This window comes from Penicillium bovifimosum (assembly GCF_028826915.1).
Source record: "Penicillium bovifimosum strain IBT 22155 chromosome Unknown utg000004l_segment0_segment0, whole genome shotgun sequence".
Lineage (NCBI taxonomy): Eukaryota > Fungi > Ascomycota > Eurotiomycetes > Eurotiales > Aspergillaceae > Penicillium > Penicillium bovifimosum.
In genome coordinates this window covers 2,227,899-2,240,694 of record NW_026622713.1, presented here as the reverse complement: position 1 = coordinate 2,240,694, position 12,796 = coordinate 2,227,899, and the positions used below count along the sequence as shown (strand labels likewise).

The following is a 12,796-nucleotide window of genomic DNA, read 5'->3' as shown; positions in this document are numbered from 1 at the left end:
AAACAAAAAAAAACAAAAAAAAACCATTTCCTTTGTGTTAATGTTCATGTCGAATGCCTACCATGTCCCCTTCATTTCTTATGTCTTCATTATGCATGTCTTTCGGACATACGCGGTAATCATTGCCCAAACCCACTACATTCTCTCTTTAATTATTTTCCTTATTCTTGTCCACTTGAATCTGTGTTGTCTTTGCTTCTTTGTCATACTCAAATATATGGAAACCCGTCTATCAATTCTTCTCCATTCTGTAAGTCGTAAGTAACGCTTTTACCACAATAGCTTGGTAGCAAAATAACACATCAAACCGACATGACTTCACTCAAGGGTATCATAAATGCAAGCAATGGTCATGTTCATAAGTAGGGATAGGGGTAGAATCAACCCCATACATAGCCCAGTCATTCAAAAACATGTACAGGTCCAGATAGATACGCAAGGACACGAGCCCAATAGAACTCAAGCCCAGCAGAAATTCAAACAGATTCTCTCGACCACGTCCCCCGGGCTCGAATTCGCTTCCCGTACCTGTAGAATAGGAACGGAATGGGAATCAATGCGACAGAAATGAACCCCAGCACGCTCGCAGCCCAGGGAACACCCAGATTATGGAACATGGCCGAAGTGAAGAGCGGAAAACATCCCGCAAACATCGAGCGCAGGAAGGTATTCGCGGCAATGGCGCTGGCAGCGTATTTCTGAAACGTATCAACAAGATAGTTGAGCGCAGCCTGGAAGATGGTAAAAAAGCCAAAACCCATCATGACGGCGCCGATATTCGGACAAATCCAGTGTATGTGCTTTGGACTCGTCCAGCCAAACACGAACATGCCCGCGGCAAACAGGACAGAGCCGATCATCATGGGAGGGAGACGGGCTTCAGGAACGGCTCGGTTATTGTTCGCTTTGAAGCGCTTGATGTAGAATCTTTGGTTTGCGAGGTTGACGGCTCCGCCAATTAGGATACCGACTAGGTAGGCGAGGAAGGGGGAGGGCACCGACGACTTGGTTCCAGCCGCGGATTTCTTGGAAGACAATTGGGAAGGAGGCTAAACTGAGGTAGAGGATGCCGTAGACGAATGAGGCGTAGAGGGCGACGAGGAAGCAGATTGGGGTGGCGAGGAGCTGGAAGGGGCGGACGAGGTATTTGTTGCCGATTTCTTTAATGGTTACGTCCCATTCTTCATGGCGGGCATGGAGGGCCCAGTTGCTGCTTTCGAAGCGAAGGCGGCGGGCTTTGTAGACTAGGAGTATTGGCGGATAGCTCTCATCGACGAAGAGCAGGTCCAGGAGTAGGAAGAACATCATCATGATGCCGGTGAGCTGGTGGGCATTAGTTGAGGGTTCTTTTGGAACCGAGAGTATGAATATCTTACATATTCGGTCCATCGCCAACCTAGATCACTTTGGACAATAGCACCACCTGCAATAGGTCCAAGAACGGGCCCGCCCACCACGGCCATGGCATAGCCAACAATGGCAGCTCCACGCTCTTCGGGGGTCCAGATATCACTCAGGACACCGCCTGTGTTGGTCACAGGGGCTGAGCCGAAGAAGCCCGTGAAGAACCTGGTGATCATGATGGTTTGGAGATCTTTTGCAGTGGCTGTCGCGAAAGAGAAGATGGCTGCGAGAAAGTAAGGCGGTAGCACGGCGGTCTTGCGGCCATACAGCTCTGATAGAGGCGCCCAGATCAATGGTCCTAAGCCCAAGCCGAATAATAATAACGAGGTTCCGAGCGTGGCAACCTCAATCGAGACGCCAAATTCCTCGCTGATCTCCGCCTGGCCTGTCGAATAGCTAGTCTGATAATCAGTCACCAAGTCCATATAAATTGCTAAGTCCAAAAGATAAAAGGAAAAAGAAGCTTACATCGAACTCGCCCACGTCGCACCTGCAATTGATCACTGGTTAGCGCATTGCTCCGTATGACATCTCCCCGATTTGAAGACCTACCCATAGTTGTTAGTCCATATAGCAGGGTCGTGATAGCCTTTTTCTTAAACCCCCAGTTTAAAGGTCTGTATGGATCATCCGGACCATCAAAATCGACAATAACATCAGGACCAGTCCTGCTATGAGTGAGCGGATGGCTAAATTTGGCCGTTTGGCCGGGCACTCGACTGCGAATGCGCGAGACTATTGACTGCGTGCGCTGTTCCAAGACCGAGTAACCAGAACTGCCCGCAGTGCTTTGCTTTGCTAATGGTGAGACTCCATTTCTAATGCTGCTGTGGCGCGGTTCGATCTCATTGCTCGATGAGCTGGAGGAGTCGTCATGTTCTGTCCGGTGGGCCATTTTCAGGCTCACTGCGATATCGCAGCCGGCTTTGTATAAGGCGGAAGTATGAGAGATTATATCAAAGGCCTAAGGAGTAGAAGTGAAGAGGCAGTAGAATAGGAAGGGAAATTTTGTGATTTGCAGGCAGAAATAAGAGATCAGATGGAGAGTGGAGATGGGTAATTGCCCTGCGGAAAGGCGTCAGCTCAAGATGAGTGAAATCAGCCTGTCGAATACGCAGAGAAGCCGTGTTATCCGAGAGCTTCTGCTTCGGGAGCGACGTTGCCGATCATGAGGCCTTGTTGGTATAGAAAGGAGAGAACATCAGCAGAAAGAATTGAACCAATCGAATCGAGGTATTAATGTGCAGCCTTGAACATGCACAAACTTGTTGAGTATTGGAAACGGGCTTCGGCCTTCGGGTGCGGTGCCGAAGTCCGATGTCACACGTTACGGACCTACGGTGGCGGGTGGACCATAGTGGACATAGTGGACCCTCGGGGACTGAAGCAGCCAATGAAAGAAGTTGACTTGATGACATTTGTGGGTAACGGATAAAAGTAAAAAAGCTTGTGATACGTCTAAATCGTGATCTCTACATTGTACTCGATGCATGTATGCTACAGACAAACCCAGCAGATATGAATAGTGAACCTCCCCCAAACAGAGTACACCTCTTTACGCTGTTGGATGCGTACTCTCCCACTTGTGTACCGCTTCCATCGCGGCTGTAACCTTCAGACCAATACGAGCATCGAGCTCATAGCTCTCCCAGCGAGCAGCATGGTCAAGGTACTCCTTGCACTGGCGTACCTGCTTTCTCTCGGCCTCGGTGCTCAACTCTCCAGACCCGGTGGAAACATCATCCGATGTCTTGGGAGAAGAAGCGGTGCCATGTAGTACCTGGAATGTAGGTCGCTCCATCCAGAAGTTGGCTGCCATCTCAAAATGGGCAACTGGATGGACCCAGTCATCCTTCAGGTGTCCCTTGAAGACAGACTTGTCATGGCTCAGGACGCGAGTCTGCAATGTGTTCTTCGCCTCTTCATATCTGCCAAGGGATCGCAAAACGGCAGCACGAAGAAGCTCCAAGATGGCTTTTTCTTCGATTCCTTCGCGAGACCACGTCTGGTTGGCCTCGCTTTCGCACCATGCCAGTCGGCTCAGGGACTCCTCCAGCTGCTCGTTGGTCATGCGACTGTGCCCGTTCCAGAAGAAGATCATCTCTTCAATGGGGTCCACACCAATTGCATCCACCAGAGGCACATTCCACGCTTTGGCGCGCGCCTCCCATTTTGCCACTTTCCGAGACACAAACACATCAAATGGCAGTTGCCGGGCCATGAAGCGCTTTTTGCCGGCAAATTCGGGGGCCTTCCGGATGTACAAGGCGGCTTTCTTGGCATGCTCTGCTGCAAACTTTTCCAGCTTGGTGTCCTTAAGGCATTGCCGGTACAGGACAACATGGCAGGATCCGGCGATGTAGTAGTACAGCGACCGGGACCACGAGTTGAGATCCACGCACTAAAGAAGGGTCAGTGCGGGCCGCCCGCGTATCTCGGAAATGAACTCACCTCAATGAATGCTTCGCAGCAGACTTGGTATCGGTGGAGGAACAGTGCGTTCAAGCTTTTCTCGAATACACATAGCGCCTCGACCTGCTTAAGTGGGCTCTTGTTATCCGTACACAGCAGTTCCAAAGCACCGTCCAAATTCTTATTTGCACCTAGCATCCGCGATTCTTCGAGCAGCCAAAGTCGGCTATTGGGGAACCGAGACCGCATCTCCGCTAGCAAAGCAGCGAGTCTTTCCCGTGGGTAACCCTCGACATCGGCCTCGCCCGAAGTTGGATCGGGCATAATATCGCAGTAGCGAACGAAACCGTTGTAATATCCTAGAAGTGCGAGAGCAGCCATGGCACCGATGAGATTGTGAAACTTGCTAGCTTGCCAGAGCATCCTCAGACCTCGTTGTTTGTCCCCATGGAAGCCAATGATGGAAAGAAGCTTGCTGAATGCCGGAGGAACCATGGAAATTAGTAGGAGGAGAATACCAAAGCAGAAGTTGGCACCGGAGTGCACAAAGACATCGATCTCATTTTTGAAGATGTCCGAGTCGGGGTCATGATGAATATGCTTGGCGGAAGGCGTTGAAGTGCCCGAAGGAACCGGGGAATCTTCCTGGCAAGAGATGGCCAACCCTTTTAGTGACGAATTGAGATCCGCGTGTTCGGCGGTGGCTGATTTTGGGCCTCGTTTTGACGAAAGGCTAGACGTGTCTGAACATGCAGCGCTCGAACTTGAAAGCTCCCCCACAGTTGGCAGTAGAACTTTATTCGAGTCTCTCTGCTCCATGAACTTTTCTTCCATCTTCATGATGGCGTCCAGCGTGATGTAAGCCTTTCTCAACCGATAGAACGCCTTGATACTTTCTGTCAGGCTTTCGTTCAGCACCCCAACCACCGCACTCATCAATTGCGCGATTGCTTGGCATAGCGCATATTCGGTGCCAGCGGCATATATTTCGGAGTGAAATGCATTGGACGCTTGAGCGTTATGCTGAGCCCGGGTTTGGTTGCTGGCCGCGCTGGTTTCCGCTTCGTAGAGACGATCGGATGCTGCGAAAGTGTCAGAAAGTGTGGCTTAAAAAAGAGCAGAATGTCATGGACCTTGTCGCATAATCTCCTGTTCGAATCCCAATGTTGCCCGAACGAAGGCAACCACGCCTTTTCCCAGCTGATTGATGCAAAGTTAGCGCCTTGATCTTATGTGCTACGTCATATCTCTAGCAACGATCACTTACAGTATGAAAGGTCGAAGAACCCGTAGAAAGACCACTCTCTGCGCCATCAACATCGTCGTTGAGAATCAGTGTTGCCGCTAGTTGCGCATGGAATTAGCCAATGTCTGGGGGATGCACAATTCCATGTCAAGATACCATTCATCGCATGCACCACTGCCAGAAAACATCGCGGTTAGCTTACAATCAGACGGTTTCTCCGCACACGCCAGATGCCACTGGCAGGTGGAAGTAAGTTCCAACACTCACAGTCTTTCAACTCGACCGACGAGTCCACAGACTGCGCCGGCTTTTTGCTATACAGCCACGATCCAACTCGCAACATGGCGATAACCACTGTCAGGTATAGCAAGGACAAATTGTTTGAAGTGGAAAATTGAAGTGGAAACACGATGGTCTCCGGGTCAGGGCAATCTGAGCCGAAAAGAGAGAGCGCTCCGGATCGGGAAGAATGTTAACTGAGCGATAGTAATCGTGCGATGGAGAACATCACCGGGGCATAGAAAAAACAGAATTACGATGAGAAAGAAAGAAATGCCCTAGATAGAAGAGGGGGAGAAAGAGGAAAAGCTGAGGGGGGGGGGGGCAAAGTCATATAACAACACGTTGAGGCTCTTCCCATGGATTCTTTTTGTCCGGCAACTCCGAGGGGCGAGCGTATGGAGATAACTGTGCCCAATTGACCAACTTGTGCTTTTACAAGGTGACAAGGTCCCAATTTTCTCCGATATTCCGGATATTGTATTCTACATCGTCAACTATTTCTTTCCAGATTTTCTTTGTATTTTGGTCTGCCCAACTTGTTCTCCGCTTGTTTGCCAACTACATCATCGTTATCGCCCTTATCGCCGTCTTACTAAGTCAAACCTTCGCGATTCCGCCTTCAGCTGCCACCTCCTCCATCCTCTCCATCTACGTACACAGTAGTACACCTCCTACAGCTACTTCTTACTCTGACGATCTCGGTCAACAATACTCTTCACAATGTCAAACCCTACCACCCAAAAGAACGATGCTACAGAGCAACCCCAGCCACCGCAGAAACCCCAAGTCTTGGAGGAAGACGACGAGTTCGAGGATTTCCCAGTTGAAGGTATCGACGAGACACCGAAGCCCTCCTCTAGTCCAACAGACCAACAGAGCTAACCATGTGACATCCAGATTGGCCACAGGAAGAGGCTGAGCAGACCGCTAGCTCGACAGCAAATGGCGGTAGCGAGCACCTGTGGGAAGAGAGCTGGGATGACGATGACGCCGCAGAGGACTTCTCAAAGCAGCTCCAGTAAGTTCGCGTTTCCTCGTATACCCATATACACCGGGGCAACATCAATTCTATATTTCTCCTTGGTCACAAGCCTACTTGGCTTGTACTCATACCTACACCAACGCCGAGCCGACGCTCTCACACCATTCCATTTCCCACGAAGCGCCCACCATCTCTTTCACTGTCGCATTCACTAATATCGGTGGCTCTATTTAGGGAAGAATTGAAGAAAGTGGAAGCATCGGCATAATTTCAGACACCCAAGACAAGCATACCAAGAAAATCTACACCGCGTTAGGTTCCAAAATGGGTTCATCATCGAGTTGGCTGGCCATTTCATCTCGTACCCTATACCCAGTCCCCTGTCTTTGGAACCACTGGGAGGATATACCAGGAGGATTCAGAACCATCATCGCCACATGCATTTGTCGGGAGCTTGTCGGGGAGGAAATGAGATACGGTTGTTTTGATTCTTCTTTTACGATTCATTCCCCATAGCGCAAATCTCGACTTTCAAAATCATTATCATGATGTCCCCCTTGACCTCCCATCACTACCAATTTCCTATTGTGCGCATATCTCGAAGTCGATCGGTCTGAGATAGAATCAGTCGGGTTTTTTGAAACGCATCTCCACTGTTCGATGCCATCTACATATAACCGGCGCTACGCTTCGACTGATTCTAGTTGCCCTTGTTCTGTTCGTCTACGTACATGTGAGAGCGTCGGGCAGTTGAAGTGTCTCTTTAAATCGTAATCAAAGCTTCAATTACGTATTTGGGCACAAAACTCAGTTATAGGTAAGAGCATGGACGAAGAGTTGTAGAATGAGTTTTGGAATTATAAGGAAATTCATTGGCTGTGTACATTATAGTTTCGTAAACACGCTCGACGGAGGAAAACGCCAATGTAGACCCTTCCCCTGCATGCTATCTTTTAGGATTCATTTGCTGGACAGAGCAGCAACACCGGGCAACTCCTTGCCTTCGAGGAGCTCGAGCGAGGCACCGCCACCGGTCGATACGTGGGAAATCTTGTCCTCAGCACCGTACTTGGCGGCCACGGTAGCGGTGTCACCACCGCCGATGATGACAATGGAGCCGGACTGAGCAGCCTTGACAGCGGCATCGAGCGTATCCTCGGTAGCCTTGGCGAAGGGCTTAAGCTCGAAGACACCGGGGGGACCGTTCCAGAGGATGGTCTTGGCCTCGCCGATGGTCTTCTGGTAGAGCTTGACACTCTCGGGGCCAACATCCAGACCCATGAAACCGTCGGGGATACCTGTGGCGTCGGTGGCCGAGCCAACGGTGGCGTCCGCGGAGAACTTGTCGGCGGTGACGTAGTCGACGGGCAGGACGATCTGGACGTTGTTCTTCTTGGCCTTCTCGACGATCTCGCCGACGATTTTGCTGCCGGCCTCGTCAAAGAGACTGTTGCCGATCTTGACGTTCTCAAGGGTCTTCTTGAAGGTGAAAGCCATTCCACCGGTGATGATGAGGCTGTCGACCTTGGGCAGGAGGTTGTCGATCAGCTGGATCTTGTCCGATACCTTAGCGCCACCGAGGATGGCAAGGAAGGGGCGCGCGGGGCTCTCGAGAGCCTTGGCGAAGTACTCCAGCTCCTTCTTGACGAGGAAACCAGCAGCCTTCTGGGGGAGGTCCACGCCAACCATGGAGCTGTGGGCGCGGTGGGCGGTACCGAAAGCGTCGTCTGGGTCGAGGTTAGGAACACAAGGTCCATACAATGCAGGGAAGAGACCGGGGAGTTACATACTGACGTAGACATCACCGAGAGCAGTCAGGCCCTTGCGGAACGCATCAACGTCGGCCTTATCGGCCTTGACCTTCTTGCCTTCGGCATCCTTGGAGCTACCCTCCTCCTCGGCGTGGAAGCGCAAGTTCTCAAGCAGAATAACCTGACCATCGGAAGCCTTGTTCACGGTCTCCTCAACCTGGGGTCCGACGCAGTCATCGGTAAAGATGACGCTCTTTCCGAGCTGCTTCTCAAGTACAGAAACAACGGGCTTCAGGCTGTATTTAGGGTTGACCTTGCCATCGGGGCGGCCAAGGTGGGACATGAGCACGACGGCCTTGGCGCCGTTGTCAATGGCATACTTGATGGTGGGCAGGGCACCGACGATACGCTGGGGGTTGGTGACATTCTTGTTCTCGTCGAGAGGAACGTTGAAATCGACCTATTTCAATTAGCGACTGCCGGTCAAGCTCAGTTCAACTGTATGGAAGCTTACCCGGATCAAGACACGCTTGCCCTTGAGGTCGACGTCAGTGATAGGGAGCTTGTTGGAGAGAGACATTATGGGCTTATGGTCTGGTAGGAGGTTAATGGAGAAGTAAGAAAAGGGATAGAAAGAAGAAGAACTAATCACTCCGGTGAGTCGCGATCAGTAAAGAGTGGAGGGGTTGGTTTGGTGGGGCAGGCCGGTGAAGAGGTCGCTCCGTAGCACCAAAGATACTTCACGGTCTTGTACTTATTTGAGAACGGTACTTTGTGGTGTACGATGCTGGTCACTTCCAGAAAAGTATATATTAAAGGTTGGTACCTGAGCCACCTGTACCCGACTATCCCCGGAGAACTCATCGGGCTGATGCGGGACTGATGTCACAGCTACCGTCAATATACGGGGAAGGCCGGGCCATTGGGGGTCCTCTTGCCTCGGATTCGGGGGATTCTGGAGAAATCGCCTCTATAACGTTGTACCAATGGAATTGTTCATAGTCGCTAATACGCTTGGTTGGTTTAATATCCGGCGGAAGCACGTGAAGCTCTGGGGAAGAGGTCGAAGAGCAGAAACGGAAAAAAGGTTGAAGATTGTCCTGAGCCATACGAACATATCACGAAAAATAGTCAAAAACAAAAAAGCACATATCGGTTTTCCCAGGTATGCAAGATACAATCCCGTGATATCTTGGAATGCAAAATCCTCCAGGTTACCATATACACGAAAGCCAGGTCGATCGCTCTAAACGCCTGCACATTTTGACTGAAGGAAGAGTGTAATTTGAAGCCGGAATCGTTATCATGATGTTCATTTACTCGGGAATACGATTAGGCTTCCTCGGCGGAGTTTGTCAGAGACAGGTATGCGGTCCATGCGATACCAACGGTGGATACGAAAGGCTGGTTTAACAAGGTCAGTATGTGTCATTGTATGTCGGAACTTAAGGGACTCACAATCTGGAACTGAATGGGAACGACGCGGAAGTTGAGAATTTGTACTGCCGGCCATAGCACGAAGTTGGCCTTGAGGGTTGGGAGGTACACATCACTGAATTTGTGCGTCAATGCCCTTCTTCCACCACCCTCCGCGATCGTCATGTAGGTGAAGAAGCACGCCAGACCTAATGTGTCGAGTTAGTACAGACACGTCAAAGAACAACCAAGGGCAAAATGTACCAAATGGTGCAAATATCAACTGGTCAAAGGCAACACGCTTGAAAGCGGGAGCAGTCGGATTCAGCTTGGTGAGCGGGAACGCCCTGGACAAGAAGCCAAACCACTGGAATTGCAGCGGTGCCATGAAGAAGCCATAAGACATGAATCGGGTCAGACGCTCAAAATCGAAAGATGTTGCTGGGCTCCGTGTATATCCCAGTTCCCCTACAGCAGGGGGCTTCTGCTTGTCCAAGTCATGAATCTCTATCGAAAGGAAATCATCTCCGCTCATCTGAGGTCTGCGGGTCCTAAAGGCTGTGATCAACTGCGCAACGGTATCGGCGACACCACCAAGCACCTATGATATCAATCAACTGCGTGTTCTTCGAGGCGACAGGAATTCGTGATGAGCTTACAGCATTGGTGACCATCGTTGTGAGCACTATTTAATAGCAATCGTGTCAGTCACTGCTGTCATCCCGCGGGATCCGGCGGCTAGGGGCTTACCTGGCCTTTCGCCATAGTAGGTGTTGAATTTGGCAGCAAGCCGTGCTGCTACTGCCATCTCGATGAGGAAAATGATCGTATGCAATAAAGGCTGATGGGTTCGAGAAGGGTTAGCTTCAGCTCGGGGTTTGGGTGTGGCGACTGGGGCAGTTCCAAGGGGCCGTTGAACATACCACGCGACCGTAAATGTATCTCTTGTTTAGTCCATCCAGGACTTTGCGCTTTGTTGAACAGATCATAATGGAACAGGTCTGAAGGCTGAAGTAGAGTGATAGGGGAGACTTGGAAAGGCGGTGCGCCAGTATGACGCAAAGATCAAGGAAACCCAGTGGGGCAGGATAAATGGAAAGCCGAAGTGAGAGTGTAACGGGCTTTCAAATTTCCAAGCCCCAGTTAAAATTAAATCATAAGAAGGTTGATCTTTGATCTTCGTTCCCCTTTGGTCTCCGCCTTTTGTGACCAACGAACGATGTCACCTGCCCGGCCTACACCTGAGATGGTTTAACCCGTGATCTCGACCAATCACAGTCATTGAACTATACATCGTCATTGATCTGGCACTTTGTCTCTTCAAACATTCTACATTCAACGAACTGCGACAGAACTAAAGCTATAATTATCTCATTCTATGCCAAATTGCCAGTCCTGCATACTTTGGGAACAATCTTCATGATACCTTATTTTCCTTCTGAGGCTCTGAGCGGTACTGCTGCGGTAGATCGGTGTGGGTGCCCGGGATAGGATCATAGGACGACATATGACATTGATATACTGTGTACAGACCATTCGTTACTGTGATTTCAAAGAGTCATCTCGTTGGGACTTGGGACAGTTACTAGAGAATGTTCCTTGTCCTCGTATGCGCTTAGATCTGCCTCTTATCACCATTGAGCAATAAGTACTTTCACCACCAATTCAAGATCCGAGCTATCACTATCCCAATGGCAATGCGACCAGATTATCAATTAACCAAAGACAGTCGTCCCAAATATGGTCCCAGACACATACGTTGGTTGGAAATATGACATTATCAGTGACTAGGTATGGCACTTCATGGAGTAGCTGCCATATGCCGACGATGATATGCTTAAGCTCCATTAGAGTTAAAAGGTGAATCTGGTTTCAGAGTGAAGGCACGTGGTATGTCCATCTGAGATGTGAGAGATGCTTGATTGCTTCCTCTGTATCAATTTGTTTACTTGCCCAGCGTCTCCTTTCCATTCGCGCTTCTTTGCATCCTATCCTTCTCTCCCTTCTCTACTTTCCAAATTCTGCTAAGAATCAAGCACGCAAAGTGCACAACCAGAGTTGGCAATATCAAGGTCTGTAAGAGCCCACCCAGAGAGCCTGCTGCTCGGTTGAAATGTTGTGGTACTTTCTTTTTCTTCGATGACCCCAACTGACATCTTCTCGCAGTTTGTTGCCGAGTATTTCCTCTATCGATCATACGAGCAAACTCCCACGCAAATGACAAGTTCAAGTCCACCTCCCCCGGGGAAAGGGCTCACGTGCAGCGCCTGCGGCAAACCTGAGTGCCCGCAGAATATTCTGAACGAATGTCGTTGTGAGCAGGATTGTGACTGCTCCAGAGGTTGCCACAAAGCAGACTGGGAGAAATATTTGGAAGTTTGTCTTCCCACATCTCAATCGCAATCGCCAGCCAGTGCCACAACAGATAGCACACCACCACCATCATCAGCATTACAAGCCAAACCAGCAGTAACAGCAACAGTGGCTGGAAGAATGTTGGAAGCACCAGCAAAACCTTCAACTGCTCCGTGTGATATAAACCATCTTGTCTCAACCCTTGACGTCGATATGAAGACCCCCTTTTCTCGACTTGCTGCAAAAATATGGCTACAGGGGCGGACACAGAAGGATGTCTTCACGCTTCTGATTGACACAATCCATTTGAGGGCAATGGAAGACAAGCAACTGGCTGTACAAACCATCGAGGATGTTATAACGGCCAGCAGAATTCATGCTGACAGAATGGTGATCGTTCGATTCTTGACAAAGGCTGAGAGTAAAAATCTTCTGCCGATTTGGTGGTCCTCCAGCAAGCAAGATGAATGTGTCCGGTTCTCTTTCGCGCTGGAACATGACAGGGCTTTTCCAGAACCTTCGGCTCAAAGGCATCACGAAGCCAAGAAACGCGCTGAAGTGGCCTCCTCGTTACTTCTCCAAATGCGCATATTTGCTGAGCAGGTCTATGGACCCATTCCGGGGAAGCCGAGCGTGATGCTCGAGTTAGGACGATCTATGCTGAAGGAACGCGATGAGCTGCTCAGAGACATGCTGGCTCCTTGATTACCAGGATTTAGGTATCAGAGGCGCATAACCCCTGCAACCATCCAAGGAACAACTTGTAACTATCCCCAGGTAGCCCAGAATGGACCATTTGTTGCGACTAATAGTCGAAAAGCACGGTAAATGATTAAATTGAAGCTCTTCATAACATTACCTGGACGCCTAGTTAGGTAAGAATGACAGCTACTGCAATTGTAGGTGTTCTACGATGTTTCGGGGGGGCCACGGAAAGTTAATGAGAGA

General features: G+C 50.0%; 6 protein-coding genes across 6 annotated transcripts; 2 read left to right on the top strand and 4 right to left on the bottom strand.

Moving 5' to 3' along the window:
- Nucleotides 1–476: 476 nt before the first annotated feature.
- On the bottom strand, nucleotides 477–2,299 carry N7515_005151 (MFS transporter; the record flags this gene model as incomplete). Its single annotated transcript, XM_056665895.1, has 5 exons — nucleotides 477–949; nucleotides 999–1,323; nucleotides 1,377–1,800; nucleotides 1,873–1,894; nucleotides 1,957–2,299. 5 exons carry the CDS (start codon nucleotides 2,297–2,299, stop codon nucleotides 477–479), a joined length of 1,587 nt encoding a protein of 528 aa, XP_056522845.1.
- A 660-nt stretch (nucleotides 2,300–2,959) lies between these two features.
- On the bottom strand, nucleotides 2,960–5,405 carry N7515_005150 (TTC39/IML2 family protein; the record flags this gene model as incomplete). Its single annotated transcript, XM_056665894.1, has 6 exons — nucleotides 2,960–3,805; nucleotides 3,856–4,898; nucleotides 4,950–5,016; nucleotides 5,084–5,160; nucleotides 5,219–5,236; nucleotides 5,330–5,405. 6 exons carry the CDS (start codon nucleotides 5,403–5,405, stop codon nucleotides 2,960–2,962), a joined length of 2,127 nt encoding a protein of 708 aa, XP_056522844.1.
- A 659-nt stretch (nucleotides 5,406–6,064) lies between these two features.
- N7515_005149 (proteasome regulatory particle lid subunit SEM1) lies at nucleotides 6,065–6,594 on the top strand (the record flags this gene model as incomplete). Its single annotated transcript, XM_056665893.1, has 3 exons — nucleotides 6,065–6,173; nucleotides 6,242–6,362; nucleotides 6,561–6,594. The coding sequence occupies 3 exons, from the start codon at nucleotides 6,065–6,067 to the stop codon at nucleotides 6,592–6,594; spliced, it is 264 nt and encodes an 87-aa protein (XP_056522843.1).
- Nucleotides 6,595–7,286: 692 nt separating this feature from the next.
- pgkA (phosphoglycerate kinase pgkA) lies at nucleotides 7,287–8,657 on the bottom strand (the record flags this gene model as incomplete). Its single annotated transcript, XM_056665892.1, has 3 exons — nucleotides 7,287–8,053; nucleotides 8,117–8,537; nucleotides 8,592–8,657. 3 exons carry the CDS (start codon nucleotides 8,655–8,657, stop codon nucleotides 7,287–7,289), a joined length of 1,254 nt encoding a protein of 417 aa, XP_056522842.1.
- A 752-nt stretch (nucleotides 8,658–9,409) lies between these two features.
- Nucleotides 9,410–10,482, bottom strand: N7515_005147 (Mpv17/PMP22 family protein; the record flags this gene model as incomplete). Its single annotated transcript, XM_056665891.1, has 6 exons — nucleotides 9,410–9,481; nucleotides 9,536–9,702; nucleotides 9,758–10,094; nucleotides 10,153–10,178; nucleotides 10,244–10,334; nucleotides 10,417–10,482. The coding sequence occupies 6 exons, from the start codon at nucleotides 10,480–10,482 to the stop codon at nucleotides 9,410–9,412; spliced, it is 759 nt and encodes a 252-aa protein (XP_056522841.1).
- A 1,228-nt stretch (nucleotides 10,483–11,710) lies between these two features.
- Nucleotides 11,711–12,553, top strand: N7515_005146 (uncharacterized protein; the record flags this gene model as incomplete). Its single annotated transcript, XM_056665890.1, has 1 exon — nucleotides 11,711–12,553. One exon carries the CDS (start codon nucleotides 11,711–11,713, stop codon nucleotides 12,551–12,553), a length of 843 nt encoding a protein of 280 aa, XP_056522840.1.
- Between the last annotated feature and the right edge of the window lie 243 nt (nucleotides 12,554–12,796).